The sequence below is a fragment of the Myxocyprinus asiaticus genome, chromosome 25 (assembly GCF_019703515.2).
Source record: "Myxocyprinus asiaticus isolate MX2 ecotype Aquarium Trade chromosome 25, UBuf_Myxa_2, whole genome shotgun sequence".
Lineage (NCBI taxonomy): Eukaryota > Metazoa > Chordata > Actinopteri > Cypriniformes > Catostomidae > Myxocyprinus > Myxocyprinus asiaticus.
Window position 1 is genome coordinate 6,439,570 of NC_059368.1, and position 18,480 is coordinate 6,458,049.

General features: G+C 37.3%; 1 protein-coding gene across 5 annotated transcripts in view; it reads right to left on the reverse strand.

Annotated features, from left to right (window-relative positions):
• Nucleotides 1-18,480, reverse strand: part of LOC127415638 (ATPase family AAA domain-containing protein 2B-like) — a 142,830-nt gene that overhangs the window by 103,599 nt on the left and 20,751 nt on the right. For all 5 annotated transcript variants that reach the window (XM_051654408.1, XM_051654407.1, XM_051654406.1 and 2 more), the window contains 7 exons: nucleotides 14,670-14,844; nucleotides 14,131-14,219; nucleotides 11,108-11,267; nucleotides 7,938-8,028; nucleotides 6,679-6,990; nucleotides 5,532-5,676; nucleotides 2,655-2,841 (listed from right to left, as the gene is read on the reverse strand). In XM_051654408.1, coding sequence (XP_051510368.1) covers nucleotides 2,655-2,841; nucleotides 5,532-5,676; nucleotides 6,679-6,990; nucleotides 7,938-8,028; nucleotides 11,108-11,267; nucleotides 14,131-14,219; nucleotides 14,670-14,844 — 1,159 coding nt within the window. The remainder of the gene's footprint in view (nucleotides 1-2,654; nucleotides 2,842-5,531; nucleotides 5,677-6,678; nucleotides 6,991-7,937; nucleotides 8,029-11,107; nucleotides 11,268-14,130; nucleotides 14,220-14,669; nucleotides 14,845-18,480) is intronic.

Consider the following 18,480-nt stretch of genomic DNA (forward strand, 5'->3'; position numbering starts at 1 on the left):
CATGACAGATATAGAAACCAAGCAATCGACAAAATGGCTTGATGCTAGGGCTACCCCTGACCAATGATTTTCCTAGTCGACTAGTAGTCGTTAGTTTAAGCCATTAGTTGACTAGTCGTCGCACGTTTATTATATTCATTTAATTACTTATATATATATATATATATATATATATATATATATATATATATATATTGGGGGGCATCAGAAAATGGTTTGAGTTCCAGGGCTGAGAAAGAAAATTATAAGTAACATTGCTAACACTGTTCTACATTACAGAGAAATACTAAACTTTAATAATGAGCCTTTAAAATATAAATTTTACAAGTGCACGCCTGCACGCAGCGAGCTGCAGTAACACCGGCAAAAGCGGTAATGATTCTGAATGTGTCGGAAAAACTAGCAAGGAGACTATCTGAACATTTTGTTAATTTATAGGGAGAAATGCACATTAGGGTTGTGCCGACAGACGATGATCTCGGGGATCGACGATGCCTTTGACGATGTCAGCACGATATTTGGCTCATTTGTACATGTTTGTACTGAAAGGTTCTCACTCTTTCTTTGTTTCTGTCTTCTGAATTTTTTTTTTTTTTTTTTTTTGCAAGAACAGTATCATCTATGAGTGCTGCAAATGACCTCAGACATCTCAGCTCAGGAGGTGCTTTGAGTTTGCTTTATTTCCAAGGAGCAGTTCATTGTGAGCGCAACTCTGTAGCCTATACATCTGTGATTAAAACATAAAATAATACAAAATAACAACCTCGAACCATGATTTATATTTCGGTGATTATCATCATCTTTATCATTATTATTTTGACATGTATAATTGTTTTTACATCTTCAATTGTGCAAGTAATTAGATGAATACTTGCCTGATGGTAAATGGAAAGGTGGTTACTTTGATACTGCGATATATATACACCTTCGTTCGTTTGTTACGTGAAAACCGCATAGAAACAGAAATTATTAGTTCACCTTTCAACTCTTTTGGTCCGAGTCGTTCGTTCTTTTGTCACGTGACAGCCGTATACGCTATGCATTTCTCACACAGGAAACAGAAATGATTAGTTCACCTCTCAAGTCTTCTTGTCCAAGTCGTTCGTTCTTTTGTCAATGACTGAAGAACGAACGATTCGGACAAGAAGATTCAATCCAGAGGTGAACTAATCATTTGTTTCTCATAACTTGTCAATGGCTGCATTATAATTTTTTCCTTATTGGGACTATAATCAAAGTTTGCGTAAGTAGACGTGTTGGGGGGATTTGGCTATTGAAAATGTAACATTCATTTAATTCTGCTCAACTGAACGACATGAACTAAATGACTTGAAAAAAAGATTCATTCATTTTGCTGAACGAGACTCAAAAATTCAAGTCTGTTAAATGATCCGATCTTCCCATCACTAGTTTGTGGGCTGTCCATCAAGCAGGATGCGGACATACACTACCACACACTCCTTGACAGACAGGTCAGTGTCTCCATCAATGATGAATGAGATGTACTGAGCTGACGATACTTCAACACCTCGCAGGTGTTATCTGCTATCACGCCGATGATGTTGGCACATGACTTGTCATTTGCGTACGTCATGTTGATCTCAACACCGTTGCAACATGGGTTTAAATTTAGTGAAGGCGGGCTCTTCTTTGGCGATGGTGTAGGCGGTGTTAAATTTAATGTTCAGCTCTGCCAATTGAACGGAACGTCCGGCAGCATCCTGACGATTAAAAGCTTCAACAATCGAACCTGATCCTGAATTCTTTGCCACACACTTATCACGGGCGCTCTCCCCGTGTTTAATCAAGCTCTCGCGCTTAAAATGTGTGGATTCAGTGGCGAACGCAGTGTTACCTGCAACCTCTGTCCCACAGGCTTTACAATGAAAGCAGTGCATTAAGCCATTTTAATAGCGGAGCCACTCGAAGTCTTTCAACCTCTCTCTCCGAAAACTGCAAGCCTTCTTTTCCGCTGATGGATCCACATTCACCACATGACCACCATCACCAACTCCAGGAGTTACATTATCTGTAACTTTAGGCAGCTTACAAAAGAAATCGCTCAATGTTCTTTTCATCTTCTCTCTTCAGCTCTTTACATTTCGCGCGCTAGTTAGCTCCCTGTCACGTGACAACGGAGCGCGGTGAAAGGGAGTGATTGACGGCTAATATTAACCAATCTAAAATCTGAATTAAAGTTAAGACTATAAAGATAAAGTTTAATTGGTTATGTAACGTTGAATAGAACGATGGACCGGTCACTATCAGCTCACAGCAGGCACATAGTGCAGTAATTAGCGAACGTTTTGTAGAGAAATGAAAACAGGTCGCACCACAACAGTTATTTGCACTTGCACAAATGCTCCCAAATATATTTTGAGGTCGCACATATTACATTTCGGGAGCATATGCGACCAAAATGGTCGCAATTTCGAGCCTTGATTATATATATATATATATATATATATATATATATATATATATATATATATATATATGTGTGTGTGGGTGTGTGTATATATGTATGTATATATGTGTGTGTGTGTGTGTGTGTGTGTGTGTGTGTGTATATATATATATATATATATATATACAGATAGATAGATAGTGAAGGAGGGAACAAAACGAATTTATTATATGGTAATTTAACTGACCTGAGCGCAGGACTCCTCAGGGGTTTTGGCACTGACTGAGTACAACGTGGGAAGGTCGAGATTGTGCACAGTGAACTTCTCCAGGTGATACAACACTGCAGGGGCCAGGTGTGTGCTCTGCCCCGCACCCTGAGGCCCCGTGAGCATCAGCCGCGGCCGGTAAGAGGTCGGCTTCTGATAGGCAGAACTGTAACAAAAACATAACAAAGGCTGAAGTGTTTAGACACAATACAAATACAGCTTCTTAATGTTTATACAGTTTATGTCAAAACCTACACCAAGAGAAAACCTTTGTATCCTTGTACCTGGCGAATAAAGTTACTAGAACGTTTCTAAATATTTGGCAGTTTAACCGTTCCAACAGTGACATTTTTTGGAGTTCTTAAAGTTTGTTTTGGCTTGTGCATCAGGGACCTGAACTGCTCTTGAAGGTTTTGAGAAAAAAAAGAAAAAAAGAAAATACAGGTGATACAAATGGAAGTCAAATCTATGTTACAGTTCCATTAGGACAGTGTGATATTTTGATCACCTTCAAAAATGTTCATGTGGCATCAAAGTAATTTGCTAAAAACAGTGAACCAGTTAAATAAGGGATGCATCGGTACAAAATGTATTACACAACTTCGAAAGAAATGTAAACTTCCTATTAAAAATCAATTTTTCCGATTTAATAAAAATGGTTTTCTTTATCCGAGCAGTACAAGACTTGGTGACTTTTTCTCCATTTGTAATCCGAACACACAAAACAGTTGTACAAGATTTGATGAGTCAAAGTAATCATAAAAAAGCGGTTAAAATGTACCGACCATAGGAAATTATTGGGAAAGACTAAAAAAACTGAGCAATTGACTTTTGTCAAATTCAAAATATAAATAAGCCACACACCTACCTCCCCACCACACACACACACACACACACACACACACACACACACACACACACGAACTGGTGACACTATCACACCCACAATGCAACATACACACACAGAACAAAGTCTTCTGTTTTATAAACTAATATACTAATATACATTATATACACTAACTCTTCACAGCCAACTGCTGTTCATTTCTGTTTATTATTTTTCATTTTTTTGACACTGTTATTAATTTAATTTGAATTATTTTGATGTTTGAAATAAATGATTGGTAGCAAAATGATTATTCTACTGTATGTCTTCTCTTTGTAACACCAGGTCAGGTTTGACTGTAAGCACAATGTGAAATTATAGCAAAACTGTCTTGAAAACTTCAAAACAGTAAAAAATACATTCTCAAGTTTGCTTCATGTTTCAACTTATAGAAGTGTAGGTTGTTAGTGTTTTGAAGTTACAAAAATTTGCTTATTTGAATTTCCAAATTAATGGTGAAATTGAGAACTTTATATGTAAATCCCAAAAGTGCATCATTTTATTGTTTTTTATTTTTTGTTTTGTTTTTTTGTTATTTTCTTTTCTTTTTTCAGGGAAGAAGACATTAATTTCTTTAAAAAAAAAAGAAAAGTTACACATGTTTTCCAGTCTAAATAACTGTAAAAAATTAAAGCGGCCCTGTTTTAACAGAATAGGGGGTTAAATAAACTTTATTCTACATGTTTCCATGTTTCAGAGTAACTGGTCTCAATTATAAACAAATCACTGAAACAAAAAGCACATTATTAACACACATTAACTGAATTCTGAATGATGACGCTTGTCCCTTTTTAGCTGAAGCAGCCTTAGCTTTAGCTTTAACAAACTCGTCATATACCTTGCCGTGTCAAGCTTTATGGTGAGTAATTAAATTAGTTGCATTACAAGTTATAATGGTACTTAAACCTCGTGGCATTCTATCAATGCAAATACAAATTGCAATTTTCCACCCCCTTTGTGACTGACAGAAAATAATCGGCACAAACATTTATGCATTTTACATTTACATTTATGCATTTGGCAGACGCTTTTATCCAAAGCGACTTACAGTGCCCTTATTACAGGGACAATCTCCCTGGAGTAACCTGAAGTTAAGTGCCTTGCTCAAGGACACAATGATGATGGCTGTAAACCAACAACCTTCTGATTACCAGTTCAGTGCTTTAGTCCACTACGCCACCACCACTCAAACCATTGGCTGTTTTTAAACAATTGGTCCGATAGTGATAACTGTTGTTCTGAGACATTCAAGAAGAGTTGCTGACAAGCAGAATCATGCTAAGCAGCTAAACAAAACTCCAATAATGTAATGGAGATAAATAAAGGTAGCCTAATTTATTATATTGGCAGCTCTTCAAGCACTAGAATTTTTATAGTGTATATTAATATATAAAGACGAAAAGCTTGACAAAATCTCATTTAAATGTGAATTGATGCAAAAGTATTGATGGCATCAAGCTAATGCCACAAAAAGATTTTTAGTGAACCATGCAGAACAAGTCAATGCGAATGCTAATGAGTGAGTAGCAGTTCTGCTCATTAACACAGGCTAGATTTTTTTGAATGGCAATTCTCAAGCATTCCAACAGATGGCAGCAAAACACAGCATTTGAGAGTACAGGAGAGAAACCAATCTGATTTAAGGAGATAGTTCACCTAATAAAGAAACTTCAGTCATCATTTGCTCACCTCATGCTGTTTCAAACCCACATAACTTTCCTCAGTGGAACACAAAAGGAGATGTTGGGCAATAACCTAGTCTCAGTCACCATTTACTTTCATTGTATGAAAAAAAAAAGCATTGCAATGAAAGTGACCTGTGAATTAGGCTGTCATTCTGCCTATCATCACCTTTCGTTCCACAGCAAAAAAAAAAAGTCATGTGGGTTTAGAAAAAACATGAGGGTGAGTAAACAATGACAAATGTTTCTAAGTGAATTTCTGTGTTCTGAGTAATTCATTGGACTCACGTGGTAAAGTGGAGAAAGGGTTTATGGGTCGTTGAGGAAGCTGCTTTCTTCGGGGATCCTGACTGATTTTCATATATAGAGGGAGCACCAAGACACTCCTCGTCCTCGCTGTACGAGTCCTCCACCAACAGATGATTGTCAGTGTCTAAAGTTACAGAGAAACATCTCTTAAAGTGGTGGAACTCAACTGGTTTTGCTTCAGGACCCAGATATTCAGTTAAACATAAAGTGCAACTCAACACAGTACCAAAATTGTTAAAAAGTAATAAAAAATGCTTTTGAAATAAAACAAATTAAAAAATGAACCGTTTTAATGATTTAATCATTTAAATGTATTTTATTATTAATTAATTGCTCGTATAAAATGTAATAGGCTTACATTGACAGCAGCAGAGAAAACCTGTAAGAGCTAAAAGTTTAAATAGATCTATGAGTCATGAAATGGGTTATTAGAGAAGACAGCAGTCATAAAAAATATTTGGAAATTCTATTCCCAGCAGAAATACAAGGTGGAAATTATCATGTTCTGCACGTAACGTACAAGGGGAAAAAATGGATGGATGATGAAAAAACAAAAGAGAACTAAGGATTTTTAACAGAAATTTGGCTCAATCTAAAAAAAAAAATCCAAGTCAAATATCACCCCAAAAAGAAAAAGAAAAATTTCCATAAAAAGCCTTCTTAGGAACTAATTATTACTAATATGTTTTTTCTTCATGACATTATTTTCATGACTTGTTTTGCATCTTTGTCTTTGCATTATATTTTCATATTTCTTTTTTTTTTGTTTTTTTAAAAAAGCATAAAGCAGTAAAACAAATACTACCATGGTACTTCCATGACATTACAGTAATGAGAATGGGAGGACAAAAAGTGCTCAATTGCCATGAAAAGAATGTCACAATGCAAAAACTTCGGCCTTAAAATTAGGTTTTATTTTCTTTATGTAAAACATAATTCTATTTCATTCTTTTGATTTTGGGGTTGAAATTAACTTGAACATTTAATTCTTGCCTTGTTTTGTAAGATTCCCCCAAATGGCAGAAACAACTCTGGTATGTTTATGCTTGACAAAAAGCTTACATTTCCACAATATTTAAAAAATTTGACAATAAAAAGAAAGAACAGCAAAATGTGGAGGTCGTACCATGTGTGTGTTCCCTGTGCAGCAGCTCTGCATGGGGGAAGACTCGCATCAGACAGGCTAGCGTTTGGACCAGCGTGGGCTCCAGCAAGGGCCTCAACACGCAGGAGAGAGCCTGACCAGGCGGGGCAAGGGCCCTCTGGCCTGCAGGTACTATGGAGCGCAGGGCACGGCCAAAGTCTTGCGGCCCCAAAACAATGGAGCCCACATCCAGCTTGTAACGCTGGCTGCTGCCGTAGATTTGAGGATAGCGCCGCCGCAGAGCCGCTAGCGCAGCCTCTGTGCAAAGTGCTTTGATGTCGGCCCCACAGTAACCTGAGAATCCGGGAGATGTGTTACAGTTGACACGCATATGGATGAGAACTTTACTATGTAGGCACCATGCACAGAATAAGGAGGTGGCTAACAACAACAGTTAACTTCAAATAGTTACTAGCTAATAGTTGCTTATTACACACCATTCTACAATACTTTATTCTGATTGGCCAATTGTGGCAATCTAAAATATTTGTATAATGACCGCTGATCTGTATTTAATCTTCCTTACAAAACAAAAAACAAAACAACAAAAAACAAAACAAAAAACAATCAATATTTCATTACCATTTATTTACTTAATTGGTAAGATGACATGTACTGTTATAAGTGGCATAAACCCTTTTAGGAGTCCTGATCACACTGTTAGGGTTTATTTTCTGGTAATGATTGGATGACTGTACATTGTCCCTTATATGTTTAGTTGCATAGCTAAAAAGTAAACAAATTAATAGATATATATACCTTGATACAAATGAAAACATTACAAAAGTGAAAGAATCAGCATAATAAATTAGAAAATATCAACATATCTTAATCTTGTGTGACACAATAAAAAGACAAGTTACAATGAATATTTTTCCCATTTTAAACTATTAGTTTGTCCTAACCAGCCATGACTGTCAATAGTGTTGCGTGTCAAAACATTTTGTCGGATGCTTGATTTATATTTGTGTCATGCGGAGTAGCTCCGGCCACAGTGAAATCTTATTTATTCAAAACCCAGCTGCAACACATCTGTACATTCATGCTACTGTATGTTCCATTCAACTTGAACTTGCACTTTAAATGGAGCTCAGCTTAAACATCGTATCATTTTGACTGGTTGTTGCGTCAAGCAAAAAAAAAAAACTAAAAAACTGGCACTTAAAACGTGTTGCGTTGCACCATGTTAGGAAGAGGTGTAGAGCTGAAGCAAGAAAAAACAACACTTTAATCCATCTTACCCACACATTTCTCCGCTAGCTCATCTATGAAGGGTTCAGCTAGCTTGGGGCTCCAGTCCCTGGTGTGGATTTCTAGAATGTGCTTTCGAGCCTTTCATTGAGAACAAACACAGAAACACAGTCAGTACTTAGATAAAACCTAATTTGTTCATGCCATAGCAAAAATTTTGATCAGATACACTTTAAAAAGGTGTTTGTGAAAACATATGAGCTAATGCTTTGATTAGCCAGCGTCCTGCTGTGAAGACAGACTATATACATCCAGCAATTAGACAGACACAGAGCTGGCCTGATGTTACAACAACTTATAGCTACAAAGGCATGGTCTTTGAACCAATGTTGGGGAGTAACTAAATAAAAGCAGCAATGCTACTTAAAAAAAAAAAAAAAAAAAAAAATCAGTAGGGTCATATTTTTTCAGTAGTAACTTTGCCATTTTTAAAAGAGTAGGTTTCCCAGTAACAGAGTACTTTTTCCAACAGTAGCAGTGTAACAGGACAGTTTTATTGGTGGCATTTAATGTATGATCTGTTCAAATTTTGTTTTATGCTATTTGAACACCTCATTGTTTTTGTGACAGAGAAATACTGCTCTAACTGAAATAAAATAATAAAAATATTAAAAATATTTTATATTGTACAAATTAACAAAAAATAACCTATATATATATATATACACACACACACACACACACACCTCATATATTTGATAAGGATTGAAAAAAAAAATATTTAAAAAAACTATTTTTAACTATTAAAAATAAAAATAATTATTAAATATAGATTAGATATATAACATATACCGTATATACATGCATATACAGTAAATGTTTACAAATATACACACACACACACACACACACAGGTGGCCAAAAGTTTGGAATAATGTACAGATTTTGCTCTAATGGAAAGAAATAGGTACTTTTATTCACCAAAGTGGCATTCAACGGATCACAATGTATAGTCAGGACATTAATAACATGAAAAATTACTATTACAATTTGAAAAAAATGTACTTCAAAGAGTTCTCATCAAAACATCCTCCACGTGCAGCAATGACAGCTTTGCAGATCCTTGGCATTCTAGCTGTCAGTTTGTCCAGATACTCAGGTGACATTTCACCCCACGCTTCCTGTAGCACTTGCCATAGATGTGGCTGTCTTGTCGGGCACTTCTCACGCACCTTATAATCTAGCTGATCCCACAAAAGCTCAATGGGGTTAAGATCCATAACACTCTTTTCCAATTATCTGTTGTCCAATGTTTGTTTCTTTTCCCACTCTAACCTTTTCTTTTTGTTTTTCTGTTTCAAAAGTGGCTTTTTCTTTGCAATTCTTCCCATAAGGCCTGAACCTCTGAGTCTTCTCTTTACTGTTGTACATGAAACTGGTGTTGAGCGGGTAGAATTCAATGAAGCTGTCAGCTGAGGACATGTGAGATGTCTATTTCTCAAACTAGAGACTCTGATGTACTTATCCTCTTGTTTAGTTGTACATCTGGGCCTTCCACATCTCTTTCTGTCCTTGTTAGAGCCAAATGTCCTTTGTCTTTGAAGACTGTAGTGTACACCTTTGTATGAAATCTTCAGTTTTATGGCAATTTCAAGCATTGTATAGCCTTCATTCCTCTAAACAATGATTGACTGATGAGTTTCTAGAGAAAACGGTTTCTTTTTTGCCATTTTTGACCTAATATTGACCTTAAGACATGCCAGTCTATTGCATACTGTGGCAACTCAAAAACAAACACAAAGACAATGTTAAGCTTCATTTAACGAACCAAATTGCTTTCAACTGTGTTTGATATAATGGCAAGTGATTTTCTAGTACCAAATGATCAATTTAGCATGATTACACAAGGATAAGGTGTTGGAGAGATGGCTGCTAGAAATGGGGCCTATCTAGATTTGATCAAAAATGATTTGATCTACTTTTTTCAAATAGTGATGGTGCTGTTTTTTTACATCAGTAATGTCCTGACTATACTTTGTGATTAGTTGAATGCCACTTTGGTGAATTAAAGTACCAATTTCCTTCTGAAACAGCAAAATCTGTGCATTATTGTGTATAATGTATACATATACACTGATCAGCCACAACATTAAAACAACCTGCCTAATATTGTGTAGGTCCCCCTTGTGCCGTTAAAACAGCGCCAACCCACATCTCAGAATAGCATTCTGAGATGATATTCTTCTCACCACAATTGTACAGAGCGGTTATCTGACTTACTGTAGACTTACCGTAGACTGTCAGTTCGAACCAGTCTGGCCCAGGAGATCAGCAGTTACAGAAATACTCAAACCAGCCTGTCTGGCACCAACAATCATCCATGCGATTATCTAATCAGCTAATCGTGTGGCAGCAGTGCAGTGCATAAAATCATGCAGATACAGGTCAGGAGCTTCAGTTAATGTTCACATCAACCATTACAATGTGGAAAAATGTGATCTCAGTGATCTGGACATTGACATGATTGTTGGTGCCAGACGGGCCTTGGATTTTCATGCATAACAGTCTCTAGTGTATAGAGAATGGTGCGAAAAACAAAAAATCATCAAGCGATGTTCGACGTGTTGAATGTTCAGATATTCTTTTCTACATAGCATTGTTGTAACGTGTGGTTATTTGGGTTACTGTCACCTTCCTGTCAGCTTGGACCAGTCTGGCCATTCTCCTCTGACGTCTGTCATTAACAAGCCGTTTTCGTCCACAGAACTGCCACTCGCTAGATGTTTTTTGTTTTTGGCACCATTCTGTTTTTTTGTTTTTGGCACCATTCTGAATAAACTCTAGAGACTGTTGTGTGTGAAAATCTCAGGAGATCAGCAGTTACAGAAATACTCAAACCAGCCCATCTGGCACCAACAATCATGCCACGGTCAAAATCACTGAGATAAAATTTTTCCCCATTCTGATGGTTGATGTGAACATTAACTGAAGCTCCTGACCCATTTCTGCATTTTTTGTATGCATTGCACTGCTGCCACACGGCTGGCTGATTAGATAATCGCATGAATAAGTAGGTGTACAGGTGTACCTAATAAAGTGGTCGGTGAGTGTATGCACATATACTTTAATTATATATATGTATAAACACATGTACTGTTAGCTATGTTTTATTTGTAGGTTGTGTAGCTAACTGCTTGGCAGAAACAAAGGATTTGTGCACCTTTTTATCAGGCAGGTTGAACAGAAACTCCCGGTCAAAGCGCCCGGGCCTCCTGAGTGCAGGGTCGATAGAGTCTAGTCTGTTAGTAGCACCGATGACCACTATCTCCCCCCGACTGTCCAAACCATCCATCAATGCCAGTAATGTGGACACTATGGAGCTAAAGAAAAAAAATTATATAAAAGAATCAACCACTAATCATACCTTTCATAGCATTTTATCTTTACAATGCTAGTCAAGTTTTTTTTTTCTTTCACTAAAGGGTGAACTATGCAAATTTTTTATGTTAAAATAATCTTTTTATAACAGCTTAATAAGCAGAGAAAACTATAAATAAGCCTTTCGTGTGTTGATTCCCCCAAAAAGTGTAACACTGTGGCGGTTTCAAAACATTGTTCTGTTTGTTTAAGTGTCATGTCCATCTAACACAGCAACATAAGATGAACGAACGTAGAGTTTTTTGGGAGGGTCTACGTGTGACAGATGTGAAAATGTTTAGGAAACCAGTTTGAAAATAGTCACTATTATGCCTTCAGAAGACAGAATCTGAACTATTTTTCAGACACTTTTGGGTGCTTTTATATGCTTTAAAGCAAGTCAATATCCACTGCTATTGCATGAAAATCAGCGATTAAGACATTATTTAATATACAGTTGTGCTCAAAAGTTTGCATACCCTGGCAGAAATTGTGAAATTTTGGCATTGATTTTGAAAATATGACTGATCATGCAAAAAAAAACAAAAAAAAACTGTCTTTTATTTAAGGATAGTGATCATATGAAGCCATTTATTATCACATAGTTGTTTGGCTCCTTTTTAAATCCTAATGATAACAGAAATCACCCAAATGGCCCTGATCAAAAGTTTACATACCCTTGAATGTTTGGCGTTGTTACAGACACACAAGGTGACACACACAGGTTTAAATGGCAATTAAAGGTTAAATTCCCACACCTGTGGCTTTTTAAATTGCAATTAGTGTCTGTGTATAAATAGTCAATGAGTTTGTTAGCTCTCACGTGGATGCACTGAGCAGGCTAGATACTGAGCCACGGGGAGCAGAAACGAACTGTCAAAAGACCTGCGTAACAAGGTAATGAAACTTTATAAAGATGGAAATGGATATAAAAAGATATCCAAAGCCTTGAAAATACCAGTCAGTACTGTTCAATCACTTATTAAGAAGTGGAAAATTCAGGGATCTCTTGATACCAAGCCAAGGTCAGGTAGACCAAGAAAGATTTCAGCCACAACTGCCAGAAGAATTGTTCGGGATACAAAGAAAACCCACAGGTAACCTCAGGAGAAATACAGGCTGCTCTGGAAAAAGATGGTGTGGTTGTTTCAAGGAGCACAATACAACAATACTTGAACAAAAATGAGCTGCGTGGTCGAGTTGCCAGAAAGAAGCCTTTACTGTGCCAATGCCAACAAATGACAACACCCTGACACGCCTCACAGCTTCTGGCACACTGTAATGTGGAGTGACGAGACGAAAATAGAGCTTTATGGTCACAACCATAAGCGCTATGTTTGGAGAGGGGTCAACAAGGCCTATAGTGAAAAGAATACCATCCCCACTGTGAAGCATGGTGGTGGCTCACTGATGATTTGAGGGTGTGTGAGCTCTAAAGGCACGAGGAATCTTGTGAAAATTGATGCCAAGATGAATGCAGCATGTTATCAGAAAATACTGGCAGACAATTTGCATTCTTCTGCACGAAAGCTGTGCATGGGACGCACTTGGACTTTCCAGCAGGACAATGACCCTAAGCACAAGGCCAAGTTGACCCTCCAGTGGTTACAGCAGAAAAAGGTGAAGGTTCTGGAGTGGCCATCACAGTCTCCTGACCTTAATATCATTGAGCCACTCTGGGGAGATCTCAAATGTGCGGTTCATGCAAGACGACCAAAGACTTTGCATGACCTGGAAGCATTTTGCCAAGACGAATGGGCAGCTATACCACCTGCAAGAATTTGGGGCCTCATAGACAACTATTACAAAAGACTGCACGCTGTCATTGATGTTAAGGGGGCAATACACAGTATTAAGAACTAAGGGTATGAAGACTTTTGAACAGGGGTAATTTAATTTTTTTCTTTGTTGCCATGTTTTGATTTATGATTGTGCTATTCTATTATAACCTACAGTTGAAAATGAATCCCATAAGAAATAAAAGAAATGTGTTTTGCCTGCTTACTCATGTTTTCTTTAAAAATGGTACATATATTACCAATTCTCCAAGGGTATGCAAACTTTTCCGCACAACTGTATATCCTTTAGATAATCCACAGAAAAAAGTTAAATTGGTTTGGAACAACATGAGGGTGAGGAAACTGAATTATCATTTTTAGATGAACTATTCCTTTATATGTCATCTAGCGGTCATATGTTAATGTAAAAAATACCATGACGATGAATATGAATGAGCAGTTTTTGCAACTTTAGTTTCAATAAAGGCAACATTAAAGTAATCCATAAGACTCCAGTGGGTTAATCAATGTTATATGAAGTGATCCAATCAGTTTTGGGTGAGAACAGACCAAAATGTAACAGTTTTCTATTTTTCACTATATATCTTGACAGCAGTATCCTTGGTGATCACGATTTCAAGCTCGATTACACTTCCTATGGCGCCATCTAGTGCTCTGCGCAAGCGTCAGCAGTGAAATCGAGCTCGAAATCATGATCGTGCCTAGAAATTGCAATGGCAAGATGTACAGTGAAAAAGGAGTTATATTTTGGTCTGTTCTCACACAAAACCGACTGGATTACTTTAGAAGGCATTGATTAAACTACTAGAGTCGAATCGATGTTGTCTTTGTGCTTTTTTGGAGCTTCAAAAGCCTGGCCACCATTCACTTGCATTGAAATGACCTACAGAGCTGAAATATTCTTCTAAAAATCATTGTGTTCTACAAAAGAAAGTAAGTCATATACATCTGAGATGGCATCAGGACAAGTAAATAATCAGAGAATTTTCAATTTTGGGTGATCTATACTTTAATTCATATGAATTACCTGTGAATTTGATCCTGTCTGCTAGAGCGCACAGGAGCGAGACCATCAATCTCATCGAAGAAGATGATGGAGGGTCTCATGAGGTATGCCTGTCGGGGGGAGATAAAAACATTACCTGCCTGCTTAATCACACACCTGAAACTTCAACACAGCTGGTGAGTCAGACACCTGTTTAATGTGGCTAAATGCTTTTCTCTAAATTTACAAAAGACAACATGCAATATGCAAAAAGAATGAACAAAGAGAAAAAGCTTTGGTAGTGCAAAAAGACTTTAAAATGACAGTTTCTGAAAACATCTTGCACTGTCTAAAGAAAATCAAAGGTATATAGTTAGGTTTAGGTGTTTGTTCAACTTCCTGAACTCTAAGTTTGTGCAATTGTCATAGTGATGCTTGCCTTTGCAAACACCAACATATTTCTGTACAAAAAAATTCTGTTTTTTAAACATTCACTCCACAGTCTGAGAAACAGAAACTAGCTCAAGGTCATCTTGGGTTTGGGGGTGGGGTTGGGACTAAGAGGTAGTCTATTGGCTCACCTGGTCAAAAAGTAGGCGGAGCTGTCGCTCAGACTCTCCCACCCATTTGCTGAGGCAGTCGGCGCCCTTGCGCATGAAGAAAGACACCTTCCTGTCCCCCTGACTGCATTCATTAGCCAAAGCCCGCGCCACCAGTGTCTTACCTGTTCCTGGAGGTCCATAGAACAGGCATCCTCTGTCAAGAAAAAAAAAAAAACATGCTGAGGTTAAGATTTCACCTACTTCTGATCATGTACAATATTTTTAAAGGGGTCATATTATTAATTAATTAATTTTATCTTTAATAATTAATCATGATTAAATTATGGCACATGATACATTACAACAAACATTTTTAAAAAATCATCATTAAATATATTTACTTCATATTTTGTCTCAAAAAACATGCAATAAATTTTTTGTTCATCATTTATTTAAATATTTAAATATATACTTTTTTTTGGGGGGGGGGGGTAGAGTTAATTATACATATTTTTACAGGTATTGATCTTTGACACAATACATGCCATAAAATCAGTGGACATGTTGTAATTAAGGCTTTGGCAAAATCATCTCCCATTTTACAGTGGACTATTTTTTAATAATAGGATCAAATGGGCAGATTCAATTCATATCAAGCTTTATTGGCAAATAAACTTGTGTACATTGCCAATGCATTGTTAGACACTGTACAGTTATAAAACATATTGAATGCTTAAGTTTAATTTGCTGAAGTTTCAAATCTCAAAACTATTATTTTCTCTGGCTGTCGTTCAGTCTCTGCAAGTATACCTGGCTGCAGCTGGCTGAACGGCCAGGTCCTTCTCAGTCTCTATCGCACACACGCTGGGTCTCATTTAGGCGGTTTCACTTTTGAAACAGGTTCAGATGAAAGTTAGTAGGTCTACTTGGCCAGTGCGAAGAGATACAGCAGCTTGCCCGTATCTCTCGCATGCCTGGTTCTTCATTCTCCATACAGTAAATTGTCTCCGTGTTTATTATGCCCAGTACACACGTCGCGCGTAATGAATAAGCGCGCACTGCTCCATTCATTCAGGAAGCATTGGCACCACGGTCAGTTCACCTCACATTTAATGACGCATCTGGAGCACAAGCTTTGATCAAGAAAACAAAGTGTCAAACAGACAGGCACAATTACAACCTCCGCTAATGCACCTGAATGGATCTGTAAATGGATACGCTCCACCTGTGTTTCACGTGGGTCAACTTGATTACATCACTGTTCTGCAAGCGTTGTGTGTAGTTGAAAATGGCAAGTGGAGAAAACGAAGCGCTGATAGAGAAGCCACCTGCGTTTCTCCTTTACAACAGCGATGGTCAAAAGATGTTTACAAAACAGGCACTGATTGCAGACATCGCTCGACATGAGTGCTGTATACTGGTAATATATGTCAATAATGCACGCGAGGGTTTATTTAAAAGGCACAGGCAAGTTCTTCTTGTTTGCTTGTGCGGCTGTAATCTATCACAAGCGTCAATAATGCACTTTGATTAATGATGCCATTATAGTAATACATTGATACATCATTAATAATTTATGCCGACATCACCCAGGGAAAGAGCCGCAGGTGAGCCGAAACTGCACACAATCCCTTCCATTTTTAAGCAGTCACTCAGTGCTAATTCGTACAGACATGAAACAATAACTAAAGTGCTTGGGGTGTTCATGTGGGATTTCCATGTATGATTAAAATACTCAAGCAGCATTATCACAACATCCCTTCTCATGTGCATTCTAATAGCAAGGTTATTCCTTTTATAGTGATGTACAGCTTCCAAATATTGTTGGGATGAGTTTGAAGTGCACTTTATGTTGATGAATGTAGTGTATTAGTGCAGGTATTAAGTTAAAATGTTGATTTAGTAATTAGAGAAAATGTTTTGTTTTTTGTTTTTTTTAGTTAAGGACCCTGACAAATATTAAACATGGTTTTACTATAGTAATATTGTAGTAACCACGACTGCTGTCACCATAGTTTTCTGAGCAGAAATTTTTTGGTTTTGATACAATTAATCATGGTTTTATAACAGTAATACTGTTGTGTCTATACAGTAACCATGATTTTACTATATATTGTAACCATGACAGTAACCATGTTTATATGGTTACTATGATTTTACTACAAATGCCATGGTTAAACTATGGTTACTGTTGTAAGACAATGACTGTTATTTAAGGGCAAACCTGTTGAATAGATTATTCTTTGGATCTGGCATTAATATATTACATATATATATATATATATATATATATATATATATATATATATATATATATATATATAATGTAATATATTACTGCCAGATCCAAAGAATAATGCAAAGGTTTCCTGAGCCTTCAAAATGGTCTCTCAGTTTGGTTCACTAGGCTACACAATCATGGGGAAGACTGCTGATCTGACAGTTGTCCAGAAGACAATCATTGACACCCTTCACAAGGAGGGTAAGCCACAAACATTCATTGCCAAAGAAGCTGGCTGTTCACAGAGTGCTGTATCCAAGCATGTAAACAGAAAGTTGAGTGGAAGGAAAAAGTGTGGAAGAAAAAGATGCACAACCAACCGAGAGAACCGCAGCCTTATGAGGATTGTCAAGCAAAATCGATTCAAGAATTTGGGTGAACTTCACAAGGAATGGACTGAGGCTGGTGTCAAGGCATCAACCACACACAGACATGTCAAGGAATTTGGCTACAGTTGTCGTATTCCTCTTGTTAAGCCACTCCTGAACCACAGACAACATCAGAGGCGTCTTACCTGGGCTAAGGAGAAGGAAAAACTGGACTGTTGCCCAGTGGTCCAAAGTCCTCTTTTCAGATGAGAGCAAGTTTTGTATTTCATTTGGAAACCAAGGTCCTAGAGTCTGGAGGAAGGGTGGAGAAGCTCATAGCCCAAGTTGCTTGAAGTCCAGTGTTAAGTTTCCACAGTCTGTGATGATCTGGGGTGCAATGTCATCTGCTGGTGTTGGTCCATTGTGTTTTTTGAAAACCAAAGTCACTGCACCCGTTTACCAAGAAATTTTGGAGCACTTCATGCTTCCTTCTGCTGACCAGCTTTTTAAAGATGCTGATTTCATTTTCCAGCAGGATTTGGCACCTACCCACACTGCCAAAAGCACCAAAAGTTGGTTAAATGACCATGGTGTTGGTGTGCTTGACTGGCCAGCAAACTCACCAGACCTGAACCCCATAGAGAATCTATGGGTTATTGTCAAGAGGAAAATGAGAATCATGAGACCAAAAAATTCAGATGAGCTGAAGGCCACTGTCAAAGAAACCTGGGCTTCCATACCACCTCAGCATTGCCACAAACTGATCACCTCCATGCCATGCCGAATTGAGGCAGTAATTAAAGCAAAAGGAGCCCCTACCAAGTATTGAGTACATATACAGTAAATGAACATACTTTCCAGAAGGCCAACAATTCACTAAAAATGTTTTTTTTTTATTGGTCTTATGATGTATTCTAATTTTTTGAGATAGTGAATTGGTGGGTTTTTGTTAAATGTGAGCCAAAATCATCACAATTAAAAGAACCAAAGACTTAAACTACTTCAGTCTGTGTGCATTGAATTTATTTAATACAAGAGTTTCACAATTTGAGTTGAATTACTGAAATAAATGAACTTTTCCACGACATTCTAATTTATTGAGATGCACCTGTACTACTCAATCACTGATAATTGAAATTAGAACATTTAACAGAAAGTGGCTAATCACAGAAAGTTTTAGTTGCATAGCAGAAAATGTGGTCTTATGCAAGTGATTTACACTCATTGTAGAGAGTTGCGCACATAGTAAAAGATTGATCTT